We start from the raw sequence: 15,127 nt of genomic DNA on the forward strand, positions 1-15,127 counted from the left end.
AGTTTTTTTCGTTTGTGTTGTACGTTTACTCTCCGATATATTCATTTCTCTTTTATTCATCCACAAGTAGATGAGTACTTGATGAAAAATTTTCATAAACAAACTTTTATATACGTAAATTTAAATTTGATGAAAAATTTTAATGAGAAACGTAGTGCCGCATACAGAACAGAATATTGCAGAACCTTAATAAAACGAATTAGATACTATTAAAATTTTCTTCATTATTGCGTCATAACAGTCTAGCCAATTGCACGTCGGAGGTAAACTTAAATTTCAGCTAAATATCATTGCAATTGAATATCCCGCTATAACTTTTGTTAAAACAATTTTTTCTATTCCTTCTTTGATTTCCTTTATCTGTCATTATTTCGCGGTTAAATGTGTCAAGGCAATGTTACGTGTGACGAATTGCAAAGAAAAAAGATGAACAGCGCAATGGTAAGAAGGAAGTGAGAAAAAATGAGGAAAAAAAACGAAACACATCGTCAATAATTGGCACAGCGCCAGCACAATTACGCAGAGTAATCGCGCCTATGTTTAGACATTAAACGACGACGCGCCTGTTTCAAATAACGTATATAACCCGCGGTGTGTGCATAGGTCGCCTGTATCAAATGTCGAGGGGAAAAAGGACGAATGTACACATTGCACTCTCACTGTCACGTATGCCTAAAACATACATGTGCATGTATAAATGTAGTACATTGCGCATTGCCATCGCGTCGTACGCGAAAAATTTTTTTCTCCTTCAAACGCGTGTACGTGTATATCATATGATGTGTATAAAAGCGTGTAAGTTACAGAATGATAAGGCGAAAATAAGGTAGACACAAAGAAAGATATCTACAGATACTGCAGGTGGATGCATGTAGAGATTCAGCCGAGATGAGTGTTTACAATTTTTCTGCACGCTCTGGCAATGTTTGCGCATCTCGCGGTACGCGGAATTTGAGTTGAGAAGAACTGGGAAGAAGATCGGAAATTCGATACATTGGTATAAACGCGGCAAAAATAAATTTGACAACATATTCACTCACTGTTTTTGAAATTTGAACTCCGATGTGATTTTCTGCAGCGGTGACAACGAGGATCCGGCGAAATTTGGGATAAACTGCGTTCGAAAATGAGCACTCCTCACTTTGACACTCGGCTGTTTTTTTGCCGGCGAGTTCTGTGACGCCGGGTTATCATATTAGAGCAGCGTGGAGTCGGCACTCGCGAGGACGATCCGCGTCGAGACGAACGGTGCGCGTTGCTTTGGAAAAATGACGACGGCTCGCCGGCGGTCTGACAAGGGCATCGAAGGTCGCGGGACAGCGCAGCACGCAGGTATCTCACACATGTGTAGGTACCCGCGATTATTCGCATCTGGTTCGCGAACCAACGCTGCAGAAAATAGGACGAAGGCGCCGCGAGGCGGCAGCATGCGACGCTCGGTACCGCCGCTCGTAAAACCGCGTCCCATCGACGTCGGCGAAAGCTTCGCGACGCGCGTCAAGATGCCGTTGCGCAGGCGTAAAACTCGCCGCGCGCCGACCACCGCTTTTTTCGATATTCGAATCAAAACTACTGTGGGTCGGTTGCATCACCGGTACTGTAAGGTCATCGGCATTTTCTTTTATATCTTTCACACGGATGACCCAGAGGTGATTTTTCATCCTGTGAGGCACTTAAGTTGGAACTCTGTACTCTCAAAACTGTTATATCCGAACGCAGATCAAGAACCAACCGTACCATAAGTTTCCTTTTGCAATACTTGTAAGCATTTACAAGTGATTGTCACGGATCAAGTTTTTGGATACATATGTATCTGATGTGAAAATTATTCTTTCGATGAAAAAATGTTAGGCGTGAAGTAACGCTTAACGGTAATTTCAAGTTTATAATATCGAGAGAAACATTGTTTCTTGCACAGAATCAGAAAGGGCTGCTTTTGTAATTTCATTTACACTCTAAACTGATTTACAAAACTCGTCACATATTGAATATTGTTTAACGTCAAACAAAATGATGTATAGAGCCACTGACGTATAATTTCACATTTAACCAACTGTTAATAACCGAAAATTTAATCCATGAAAATCACCTTTACGCGTGTGTACGTATAAATTTTCTAACTATCGACTCAGGGATCTTTGTAACTCATCGTGATTTATCGTCGGTCTTTCCACTGCGACGTAGATTTTTGATGCCATCGTAAGAATAAGTGATGATAAATCTTTATACTCGTCGTCCAGCATCTAGGATCGAGCTATATACCCTGTTGGATAAAGGAAGCGTCGGTTGTATATAAGTACTTACATAAAATCCGATCACACGTTATTTAAAAATAACACTCGAATTTTTGCGATGTTGGCAATCGCTCGTCTGGTACAAAATTATTTTGCATACCAAAAAAATTAAATGACATTCACTGCCTCAATCCGTTCAGAAACGTGAGGATTACTCACAATCGCATTTCCAGCTAGAGGCAAATAACACGTGTACATGCTTTTCGAAATTTCAAATCAACAAGCAGATTATTGTAGGTAAATTATCCAAATATCAAGGCACAGAAAACTTCGTGCAAGCGGTGAAATTCTTATTTCATTCTTTTCAGCTAATGCGAAGTAAAAACAATGACAAAAATCAACTTTTATAACTGAATACGAGTCCTTTCGAGTGATACATTTTCAGTCACAAGATGGCGTCTTCGTTTCCGAACACTGTATTGAAAGGAGTAGATTGACTGTACAGGTAAAACGGCCCTGTCCCGTTATAGAGATACAATGTATGTAACAAGTTTAACCATGCGTAGAGCTGCAGTAGACGCACCCAGATAACGAGGTTATTTGTGAACGGGGCACGCGCCTCGGCACGTACGTCATAAAGTTATGCGCGTCACCCGCGGCTCCTAGTCATTTAAACCGTGAGGCCAGAGCAAAGACCTGCAAATGTTAGCAAATTCGCGGAATAACCATGACGACAGCTACAGCGACTTCGCGTTAGCCTGTTGAAATACGTAAAAATGCGGAATAACGACGTCTAGGATGAAAATACACTTTGAAACCTATCCAAATTTCTTCCCACCTGACTTGTTAAATTTGGTATCCGATACAGAGTTACTTCAACGTTTCAAAGATTTTAAATTATCACCTGCACTCCACCTTGTTCTGTAACGAATATAAATTGAATTGATCGGCGCCTGATTGTAAATTGTCAGTTAAGCAAATACTTTCACAAATACATCTATCATCAAATATTTATTGCATTGAGTTAGTTCCCATCGGTAAATACGATGAACAACTACTTTTATGTTGTTATACTCTTGCCCTAAGCTGATGTTGATCATCGACAATCATATTGTAAATCATGAACACGAAAAACACCCTTTCACTAATTGGCAGCTATGCTAGTTTGAAAAAACGGAAGATCGATAGTCTGGCACCCTGCATTACCGACAGTAATTTGATTTCCAGGCAGGTCGGTGCAGCCCTACAGTAGGCAGCCGTACATACCTGAAAGTGCTTCCGGCTGCAGCCATAGGCGGATACAGACGCTCAATACGAAAACTGGCGGCTCCATCTGCCGCGTTGTCCAATATTTTAGATGGCTTGTTACGTACTGTGATTAATCCATGAGAGGCGCTCGCAGCAAGTGCGGCAGCTGGAGGAAAAAATCAAGCTGCAGATGTATGCTAACATTCTTCGAGTAAGCTGCGTGAAAACATTTTGGAACTAGTAACAATGGGGAGGATGAGCAAAGGTCGGAATTACCATGCGGTGAATTCCCGGTAAGAAAATCAGAGCGGCTGATGATCCTCGAAGATGTTGGAGCATGTTTCATGATACAAGAAGAAGGAGTTAACAGCTCAATTGGCAACGGTGGAGAATTATCAAAGAATAGAAGAAGACACACAAACAGTTACAACGAAGATGAACATCAAACGGTTACCTGGCTTCATAATCCACTACAAACTCGTTTCTGTAGCAGCATTTCTCGTCTTGGCATCCATCGTCTATTTGCTTATCCACTGGGGGATAATGTGCACGAATTTAGAGGCCTGGAGGCACGTATCCAAAGTCGTGAGTATATTTAATATTAATATAATATTATATAATTTTAAATACGGCACTTATGCATACTTCACTATAAGTATAACATATGATATACGCCACCCCCGATACACTTTGCAGCGATGCGCAACGCGTGCGGCAAGTGTGTAGACTTTATCAGCTGAGACGGTCACGTGATGACTGCACTAGTCTTCAAGAAACGCGCAAGCGCTCTTCCTTTTTTACTGCATTCATCTGCGCGGCCACGACGGCTACTCATTGTTGTTATTGCCATTGCTACAACCTTAATTAATAGCCTGCAGACACCTGTTCTACTCGTTAATTCGTTGAATTTTTATTAACTCAAACAGTAACCACACTTGACCTTACACTGTATATTTTCGTTCACAGACTAAAATATCCTCAAGGACCTATCTCTGATTATATTCGGTACATTGACTGCTCGTGTTCAGTGGAAAAAAACTGTTGAGGAACGTTACACGTTTTTCGCGCAATTTGAATTAATCCTAGTTCGTTTGAAATACGCGCGGGTTGATCATTGGTATGATGTCAGAAAACTTGCAGCCAATCGTATAAGCCATGACAAAACTACGCGGTACTTTTGAAGGAATTTGTTGTTCGGTTAAAATATAAGAATAATTTAGTCCGGTGTCCAATAATTCTACTTGACTGAATTAACTGTCGTTTATTTTTTGTACTTGCATGCTTCAAAAGGAAATAGTTATTCGTTGCATTGAAAACTCGCATCTTTTGAAATGTTAAAAATGTTTAAATTTAAAACCCGTCGCATAAAAACTTCAAAGTACGAAAGTATTCGCGCAGAATATCAACAGCTCCAATGTAACTCGATATTATCGCGTGCAGCGCGGGTGTGATTTCACACTTAGATAACAGATACGCTATATGATGTATGCTTATGCGAAATTTATGAATAATTAAAGTATACAAGAATTTTTTCCATCTAGGAAATTCGGTTCCGAAATCGTATAATAAGCTTGTTTATTTGTAGATCCGAAAACAACAATCTCTGCGTCAAATAAATTTTTCTAAGTAATAATTGTAGCGCCGTAGCGCGTGAAAACTTCGAACACAAAAATTGAAAGTCATAGAAACGGGAGAGCTGGTTTTTTGATTAGGTCGTTTGTAACATCAATTTTTGAAACGATCGAAGACACTGGTCTGCGAAAAATATTTTTCCACGATTACTGCAGCTTGTATAGTATTAAAAACCTTCTTGCGTAAGTTTATTTTTAGTCGAGTATAAAATTATTCGATTAGACCAACGTTTTCCTCCCTCTTTCAAAATGCTAATGGGGCTGAATTATCATTCATTTCTGCATGACTGGAAATACGATAATTCTTGATAATACATTGTAACATAAAAATCACAGTTGAGTATATTGCATCGCGAATTGATCGAGCTAACAGGATGTTATGAAAAATTTTCAGTGTTCCTTACACAGCTCTGGGACTGCGGCAGGAATATTGTGTGGTCCCCTATGTTCTGAGAAAAGAATTCACTCTCTGGCCTGCGAGACGCTGCACGCTGGAAAGGAAGCCGTTTTCTCCGCGCATTGGGAAACTACAAGGCTGGTCTTTAAGGCTTCCAGGTAAAGAGCTAAGTTTCATACATCATTCTGATTCTGCAGATTTACGGCAAAGCTCAATATTTTAAGATGAGAAACAAATGTAATATTTGCTGAACTTTTTCCTGTTCAACGTTTTGAGCAATTTACTTCAATGAAAAGCAACACTATATTAAATGGAAAAAGGTACTGGAGTTAATAAATTTCATCATCTGGCATAGTGTTCGTCAGTTTCGACACGAAAGAATCCAAGAGAAAGAATCCGAGGTGGAAGTTCACTCCATATACTTTTCTGGATGTACTCTACTGAAAATGTTCGTGTGTTAAATCATAAAATGATTTGAAAGAATGCAGCATGTAATTTATAACATGATTTATCTTGTAAATTCGATAAAATATCTAAAAAATATATACGAATAAACTACATCAAAAATCATACAGTCAACCATACAGACCTAACTAACTAATAGAAATATTTTCAGTACGGTAGTCGTTTAATAGTTCGGATTCCATCGCAGTGACTGGCGAAATACGAGCTTTTTTTCGTTTTCGTCGCAAATTAATTTCTCTTGTATATGAAGGTAATTTTTATACAACATTTATATGTTTTCGTCGTGCCAGAAATCAACACTGAAAAAAAAATCACGGGTCTTGAATTTGCCACAGAATACAGTCGAATCCCGATCAATCGGAGTCCCTTTTCTGGACGGACACCGCTGGTATCAAGCATTTCCCTTCCGAGGAAGAGTTCGCGGACATGATTAGAGACCTGATAACAAACAATCTGAATCTGACGATCACCGGCGAGCAGCTGAAGCGTTTGAGCCGTTTGCGGCGACACCACGTCGAGACGAACCCGACACGACGCAATCTGGAGATGGAGAATGTCTGGCCGCTCCTTCAGGAGAACGAGTACATCCTATCGATCCTCTACGAGGACAGGGACGTATTTCCGCAACTGATCGGAACCTGCGGTACCTTTTTCGCAGTCGAATACGTCAAGCCCATCCAAACGCCGACCGGAGTTCTTGCCCTCTCGGACTCGAAACCAGAATGGGCAAAGAGGTTCATCTTGAATTTTTTTTACCTAAAATTAATTAAGGGGATACGTTTGAGTTGGCGGCTGAAAGTATTTAAATCGATGCTCGATCAACATACGCTTGAATAACACAAACCCAAATCAAATTGGAAATTGGTTTTTGAATGAAAACGTTCTCAAAATTCGGTTCACTATTCCAGTCGTCTACTGGTACACCGTGAAACCTTCTCAGATAGATGCTGCAAAATCGTAACTCGTTGCGACTTCTCCCGTTGTCGAAGGTTGAAGCTGGCCGTGATGATCCTCGACCTCCTCGAGGAATTCGACTCGAATTTCGTAGAGCCTTTTCACCTCTGCGACGTGAAGATCAATCACTTCGGACTGCCTCCCGGGGGTCAAAGATTGAAGTTCCTCGACTTGGACGCGGTATTTTCCAAAACGGCACTTACCCGCCTCTTGGCTGACGGACGATCCTGCGAGAAACACGAGGACTGTGACTTCTTTGATTGCAGATCGTTTTGCTCTTCGAAACAGAAGTGCGAGTCTCCGGTAGTGAACAACAACCTTCAGGTACTTAGGCACCGAAGCTTTCTGACGATTTCACAATTTTTCAAAAAGGCCCCTTGCATTCGAATCTACGTCGATATCAAACTAGATTATGTAACGACTAATCCGACGAATCGGTTACAATTGCATAATTTTCTTTCTAGATAATATGCGAGAAAATCTTTCTCGGCTGGACCTTGTCCGGGACGATAATAATCCCCGGCCTGTTAATGTCTCAACACACAACAAGCACTTTGGCGGTGATGTTGAGGCAATGTGCAAATCCAGCCGGTGATGTGACAAATTTACCGAGGGCTGCTGTACCGGATAGTTTGAAATCAAGATTGTACAACATGTTGAGCGAAATGGAGCAGCAGTTCAGCACTCCGGAGTGATGAAATCGTCCTGGGTCTTTTAAACATGATTTGAACATTTGGTGATGGACAATGATGTCGCTATCAACGAGAAGACTCGCAGTGATTAACAGTAACGTGTCAGATGGCAGAAAAAAATCATGTGCGTCAAACGCGCATGTTCAAATGACACGGATTTTTCATCATATACGTGCAATGTGCATAGATTCACATATTTTCATCATTTTTTAAAAGAATCTCTTGAAAGTAAGCAATGACCCGCATTATCGATAGCAAGTCAATAGATATTATGCTTCTCTTCTCGATAACTTTGTAGTTCCTACACAAATTAATAGTCTTGTTACATACTAAATGTAGTCACGAAACCAAAGAGTCTCTAGGAAATTGAAATGTTGACTACTTATTAGATATTGACATTGCCTAGACGTTACAGGGAATAAAGTTTATAATTATGCTTATTCTTGGTTACGATTAAGCAGGAAGAAACTATGTAATATTCGTCTTCCTTAGAATTATATTTTATCACGGGTATTATTGCCTGAAATGTCCATTAGCTTGGTGCACGCGACGGACGAAAAAAATCAATACGTACAGGGTCCTCCATTCCACATAACGCGTGCCTATTTCGTTACTCCATGATTCGATTTTCTGCAATTTATTGAGACGTGACAGTTTTCTCCAAAATACAAATAATGTATATATCTAAATATAGGTACACGTTTATAGTTTACGAAATATTTTTCTCGGAAAGAGAGAAAAACTAACGGATCTGTACATTGTGTGTGAAATCAGAAAACATACCAATAATATGGTTCGATAGCTAAAAAAAATGTCACGTTGATGCCTAATCACCTGATTTCAAAGAATACAAAAAGCAATTTATATGCATGTACTTACGACTACAATAGAAATAGATTTGTGTAACGTTATTAACCAGCATTCAAAAATATTAAACATTATCAGCATTTCATTTCGTAGTATTATTAACGCTTACATAATCCTATAATATAAACTCGAGGAGATGATGGAAAAAAATCCACAAGTTTCGATGTCCGACTCGGTCGTAGAAAAATGTTCCAAAGCTGCGTAAAGGATATTTTATTTGTGCAGACAAAAACTCACAATCAGTCGATGCCCAAGATATAATTGCTTCAATAATGGTATATGTATAAATATTTAGCTATAACTAAGCTCGATTAACATACGTCCAGAAAATTTCTAAAACTTATTTGTGCAAGTCCTTCCGTGTAGTCATGTTATCATAATCAATTGAATTTGGACGATGCAAAGAATTTCAAGTAAAGACAAATTCGTACATCATTTAACGTTGTAAATACGAATACTATTGCTTATTATATAAGTAGTATATAGTTTATAGGAAGACGCTCCTTCTAACGCGACGTACAATACCGAAAAATAATCTTTATGTGGTGAAATCTATATCTAATTTTTGAAGTTTTATTTTGTTCAGTTATCTTATTACTGGATTGCATTTCAACCCTCGAAATTAATAATTCTGAATTTGGATAACAGCTGTCTTTAATTTCCAATTTTTTAGTGAAGAGATCTAATATTAAACATAGGTACAACATACAAGTTATTCGAGTTATCAATGCCACAGCCGAAGTAATTCAGACCTCAGGTATAATTCCGCCTTTTAACTTAGTATAAAATTAAATTATAAAATGTGAAGATCGACAAATTTGACATGTGTCTAGAAATATCAAATAATGAATCTGACAAATATACCATTCTTCTTCTTTGCAAATAATACGACAAAGTAAAATGTGTGTAAACGATATACGAAAACATTCAATACTAATCCTTATTTTAAAATATTGCTTCCATCGGCATAATTATTCAGATACTCAAATGGATTGTAACTCAATGACAGAACAAAAAATTTATCACTGACAATCATATATCATAAACGAAAAGTAAATATATGGAATGTAAACTGATATCATCAGTCGCATGAGGAAGAAGAAATAGTGAATAGTAGATCGTGACTGCTTATTTAGATGGAGAAGAGATGATCTGTACTCTGACATGGATTAATAAAATATCACCTCAAAATTGACAAACATCATACAAGCGATAAGGTAAGAATTCGTATATTGCCAATGATGAGAGAATATTTAACAAATCTGAGGTTTTTCAAAAGCGAATCTATTGCGCTTGAACACGGTCAAAAGAAAACGGTATGAAACGCAGACTCAAAAAGGAAAGTGAAAGGTTTTCTTAAAATTAAATCTAAACCTTACTTTTGCGTGTTGATCGCAAAACCCGCATCAAAAAATCTTTTCCACAAGTCTTCAAGTCTTTGAATCGATTTGGTATCATAAATGAGCTTTTACATTCTTCACATGGCACAGCTGAAGCTGTTGTACACTGAATAATGGGTATATTCAAATTGCCTATTCAAGTCGATTAAATTTCTATTACAATAGCAATGCTTACCACTGTTAAGAAGCGTTCACTTTATTATTGGCCATTATTTCAAATCTTCTAACAACTTTGTTGACGTCGATATCTCTGGTCAATTTCAAGTAATTAGTTTTTTGCACCTTCTGAATACTCGCCCAAACAGGAAGCAGCTTGCACATCAGTTTGATAAGATCCTCCAGCTCATTGGGGGTCAATTTTGCCCGGTAAGAATTATCGAGCTTTTTGATAACGAATTCCATAGGTAAGACACCCTTCTTTTCCGCGACAAAAATATTTCGCAGAATTCTGGACAGCTCTGGCAACCGCGAATACTGAGTTGCCTCTTTGTCTGAGTCCGACGTTCTCGTCATTGATTCCAATGCCTTCGCTGCCTGCTTCGCGCGAACCTGTGTTACACACGAGATAAATAATTTTTAAATGAGCTTGTAAAACCAGAATTATCACTTAAACAAACACAATCAATATATATTTTTCAGTTTTTATGGTAATTCGATTAGTTAAATGTTTTTCCTTCGCAAAACTTGACATACCTTTTCAAGAAGCGCTTTTGGAATACCCTTGAAAGCTGTGCTAAGGTAACTGTTATGTGTAGGAGTAGCAGGTGGTGTATCAACAATAGAAATGTTAACTTTTCTCATTTCTTGATCATTAATCTGAGTTGATACATCGACAGTCAAGGTTGAGCTGGGTGAACCGGATCTTGATGTCATTTTAGCTTCTGCCAACCTCTGCAAAGCCTTTTCCATACGCGTGTTGCAGTTGAACATGTCCTTGGCTTTCTCTGTAAAAATACAAGCCCCCTTTTAGTTATTATAAAATATTGAAATAATTAAACCTGGTAAAAGCGTCCACTTTAATCCAGCCAATTGCTAAACTTCTCCGTTCCAAGTTACTAGCTTACTGATTCTTTCCAATGTCTGGTGTCTCGGTAGATGAAACTTGAAGCCGTCTATAAGGGGTGGAATTTTAGCATATGCTTTAAGCATCATATCAGATAATTTACGCTTAACGAACAAGTTATTGAACGATTGAATGAGTAGTGCCGAAAGTTCTGGATAATAATTGGCAGCTGTAAGCAGCGTGCCTAATGCATTTATTGATATAACGATTCTATCTTTATTCGATAATTGCATCATATAAAGGTATCTGCTGATGCAAGTGATCTAGATTGAAATATTGCAAAATTAAGGTCAAACATTAAACACAATTTTTAACGCTAATTGTGTCACAGGTCTCTTGTCTAGATTTACAATAAATTACTCAATGTTAAATTGTGTCAACATTTATGCTGATAGTCAGCAATTGTGCAACTGATTGAGGAAAAAAAATAAGACTGCAAGTTGGAATTACATGTTATTATGCAACTTAAAGGAATCTTTGCAATTACTCAATGCCTTTGAAAAGTTCGGAAAATACTAACAAATACGTTGTAACCAATAATCACTATCACAACTCGTTAGAATTCAATAGATATGATAGAAGTATTTGTGATTTTTTGTGAACTTACGAAGTACGTCTTTCGCAGTTGTAAATTTTTCAATGTTAGGAGGTTGCGGCAGTTCAGCTTTTTCGATAGTAGCGCAACTTTCCACATCAAATTCCGGATGCCATCTGGTCAACTTCTCCTTCGGAATAACCATTGGAGGCTTCAATGATAGAAGATATTTCTCATGACAATCCTTGACCAGATCTGTAAAAAAAGAACCAAGCTGTTAAGGATGAAGAGCATAAAACATAACAGAACGTGGATCAAAACCTCGATGCACAAGAAGTAATTCTACATAATTCATGAACACAAGTAGATACAGATTAATTAAATTTTGGAAGAATTTTCTTTTTTGCATGAATAAGTTTCTTATACGGAATTTGATTTTCACCTAAAAGCGTATTGTAGAAGATTCTTCGACGTTGCAATAAGACCGTTGGACACATGCTCATTTCCGAGGCAGACTTGAGAACATTGTCAGCATCTGGTGTGTTTCTCCCATTCTTTGGCTCAACCATAGGCGTTATAACAAGTTCGTACTTATCCTGCATGGAGGAAGAACCAAAGTTATGTAACTTCTCCTGATTAAACACAAAGGCATTTGGATACACTGTTTTAATCTGTGCCAAATGATCCATTGTAAAATTGCGCCTCAGTAATTCCTGTACTGCTGGTTTCAGCTTCTTGAATGTTATAACTTCTTTTCGATTGAACAGCAATGAAACAACCTGTAAAATAGTATGTCTCTTTCATAACCATAAAATTCTAAGGTCCAGTCATGCTGGTATTAAAATTTCCAGAAAGCATGAAATTTCACTAGAAAAGCAATTGAAAGCGAAACTGGAAATAATTAGTACCCAAAGATTTGATTTGAATAGGTTACGTACAGTATCAACACATCTAAAGGCTTCGGCCAAAAGGCGATAATTGTAAGGTAGCAACAAAGTCGGTGTTCCAGATTCAACCAAGGATTGATATTTTTGATAGGCAGCTTGCTTAGTGGGACTTTTACTAGGACTGCCTGAACTCTCTTTTGGAGCAAACAGTAGCCGCTTTTGAGGGCTAGCATTCTTTGGCAGCTCAACGTTCTTTGTTGGGGTTAAGACGTTCTTCTTTGGAGACATCATCGCTTTCTGCGGACTTTAAACAAAAGAAATTAAAATAACTTTTCATCAGTAAACTGATATTTTCTTAAAACATGGAAGGAGCTTTTCATCATGTCACCTTGCCTCATGGACACTCATTTCTTTTTGTACAGCCTTTGTCAATAGCATAGAAAACTCTATTTATCTTATCGTAATGGTATGAAAATTAAAAAAAAAAAACTAACCAATCTACAGGTGAGAGCAAAGCGCAACTGGGTGATTTTATAAGGAAGGGGTTAACGGCACTGAAGAAAGTAACAAAAATATGGAATTTGATATACCTAACAGGAACCTCCACTTCAATATTTTCAAACTTCCGGATTTGAGGTTTTTTAGCCTGAATCTCGTCAAGCTTCGCAGCACACTTGTTGATCTTAGCAATTGAAGCTTTGAGCTCTGCAAGTCTGGACGACCGGTTAATTCGGTTTTTTATTTCTCCAAGGCTGAGATCCTTCTGGGCTAAGGCGTCCATTGTGGATAATTTTTTAGGCGTCACAGAACCAGCAGCTGGTTGTTCTTCGGCTGTCTCGTAGGCCTTGGTGTTGGTGACCTTCTGTATAGCGCAGTGCTGAGGAACTTTCTGAGGCGTCGACGGTCGCTTTTTGGTCGGACTTAGAAGGCCCTTCTTCTCGAAAATAACGTTGCTCTTTTGTTTGGCTTCACCTTCGTCTTTGCTCAGTTTCAAAAAGGTGTCGCGGATGTCCGGCTGGCCTTCCTGGGTTGCGGTTTTTTTCATACGAGCACCGCTGCGGCTGCGTGAACTGGATTTCGGGCTCTTAGGGCTCCCAGCCTTCACCGCATCAAACTGAATGTTTCGTACGACGCGATTGGGACGAACAACGCTACTGCGGATCTCGCAGCCTTCGATCTGCTTGGAGTCCACGTTCGCGAAGATGATCTTCGGACTCATTTTGGGGTTAGTATCGTCCCCCTGAATGGCCGGAGAGGCTAATGAGTCGAGGTTTTTTGTCTCATCGACATTACGATCGTTCAGATTGCTTGCCACGTTCACAGCTTGATCATCGTCCAGGATGAGGACTTTGGTCCTGCTCCTAACGTCTTCGGCAGCTGTCCGTTTTCGGGTGTTGAAATAAGCGTCAACGTACTGTTGCGACATTTTTAACCGATTTTAACAGTTCTTGGCGTTAAGATTATCTGGCAGGCGCCAATTTTCTGGCTGTCTCGAATGGAATACTTTTTTTGTCTAATGAACAACACTGCTAGTCTCGCGTACTTGGATCGGTCGCCGATGTCTCACTCCATCGTTTACTCCCGCGTCTTTACCCGCTTTTGGCGCGTAAATATACGGCAACTATAGATGGGGCAACACTCGAATGAAGGACAGAAGTTCAAGTTTCCTCCGCAATAAGCGCAATCGTATTTCCGGTGAAACTGGTTTGACTAAAAGATTACAGAAAATCTTGGTAGATTTGTGTTCATGAGGATAAACCTATTGAATAAACTCGGAGTATCTATACATAGTAAAACAAAGAAATTGAAAAAATCAGATAGAATGAAAAAGTATGACTCGCCACCCTCGCCACTGATATTACATGACAAATTCTCCTGACCCCATGAGTCATTTTCAGATTATTCGTTGACTTGAGAATATAAAAACGAATACCCCTGGGTAAATTTTTGTGATCAGTTTTCGTAGGTGCGCGCGAGCGTAGGAGGGTTCTGCTCTATCGACTCTACCTTACAGGCTCTCACCGACATTCGTAGCAGCCTGAGTAGTGTCGGTATGAAAGCTTGAGCTTGAGTCGGCACAAAGTGAGTACGTAATACTATTGGTCGTTTGCGACTTAGAAATGTTCATCAGCTCGATGATCCCCGTGAGGAGACGCGAAACCGCGTCCATCACCAACCGCCCCCGAAGATTTGTATAACCCACGGTCTTACATACAGGTCTTGCGACTCAATAGAATTCCAATGGTAGAGAGTGGCTCCTCTGTTGAAGAAAAATCCAGATGGAGCTGCGATCAAGGGATGCATCAACATAACCTACAATGTTTGAATAAGCCTTTGACGTTAGGATTCCACGCCCATGTGACGCGCGAGCGCGACTATCGTCATCCTTGCCGCACCGGGCATCCCTCGATCGCAGCGACGCTAGCGGCTTGACACGTTAAGAGGCCCACGTCGAAACTCAGAGTCGCAAGACCTGTATGTAAGACCATGGTATGACCCTTACTCGACTAATTGGACCCTCAGGAACTCAGAAAACGCAGCGAAAAGAGCGTGGGACCAACAGGAGAGAAACGGCAACCGAAAAAGCACCTGCTGAAAAATGTCGAAAACACAGGATCTCATTTTTTGGCTCTAACTTTTGATGCGTTGATCGCAGCGTATTGGCACTGCGCCCAATCGATTTCTCTCGTAAAACTACGTCGGAATAGTGCATCGAAGAATTTATTCCAGCACTTATCGGAATCGCCAAAATTT

At 39.4% G+C, this 15,127-nt stretch overlaps 3 protein-coding genes across 7 annotated transcripts in view; 1 reads left to right on the forward strand and 2 right to left on the reverse strand.

Annotated features, from left to right (window-relative positions):
- Gbs-76A (Glycogen binding subunit 76A) overlaps positions 1–4,070 on the reverse strand; it is a 24,853-nt gene extending 20,783 nt beyond the window's left edge. Inside the window, exons 1-3 of one of the 4 annotated variants that reach the window (XR_006883604.1) lie at positions 3,937–4,070; positions 3,501–3,648; positions 1,920–2,263 (exon numbers count right to left, since the gene is read on the reverse strand). The gene's annotated coding sequence lies outside the window, so the exon portion shown is untranslated. Of the gene's footprint in view, positions 1–1,040; positions 1,394–1,919; positions 2,264–3,500; positions 3,649–3,936 lie in introns of those variants that run through there. The other 3 variants (XM_069136751.1, XM_046629513.1, XM_046629511.2) reach the window with 3 other exon arrangements.
- aln (divergent protein kinase domain 1C) lies at positions 3,483–9,010 on the forward strand. 2 transcript variants are annotated; one of them, XM_046629518.2, is made up of 5 exons: positions 3,483–4,067; positions 5,508–5,668; positions 6,311–6,709; positions 6,884–7,253; positions 7,394–9,010. In XM_046629518.2, the coding sequence occupies exons 1-5, from the start codon at positions 3,918–3,920 to the stop codon at positions 7,622–7,624; spliced, it is 1,311 nt and encodes a 436-aa protein (XP_046485474.1). In that variant the 5' UTR covers positions 3,483–3,917; the 3' UTR covers positions 7,625–9,010. The 2 variants fall into 2 exon arrangements, with proteins under 2 accessions (XP_046485474.1, XP_046485475.1); XM_046629519.2 differs by having other exon boundaries at positions 3,488–4,067; positions 6,965–7,253.
- On the reverse strand, positions 8,688–13,964 carry dup (double parked). The gene is made up of 6 exons (XM_046629508.1): positions 12,964–13,964; positions 12,425–12,677; positions 11,929–12,265; positions 11,559–11,741; positions 10,582–10,832; positions 8,688–10,437 (listed from the first exon to the last, which is right to left on the reverse strand). The coding sequence occupies exons 1-6, from the start codon at positions 13,797–13,799 to the stop codon at positions 10,069–10,071; spliced, it is 2,229 nt and encodes a 742-aa protein (XP_046485464.1). The 5' UTR covers positions 13,800–13,964; the 3' UTR covers positions 8,688–10,068.
- Positions 13,965–15,127: the final 1,163 nt, after the last annotated feature.

Source organism: Neodiprion pinetum, chromosome 5 (genome assembly GCF_021155775.2).
Source record: "Neodiprion pinetum isolate iyNeoPine1 chromosome 5, iyNeoPine1.2, whole genome shotgun sequence".
Lineage (NCBI taxonomy): Eukaryota > Metazoa > Arthropoda > Insecta > Hymenoptera > Diprionidae > Neodiprion > Neodiprion pinetum.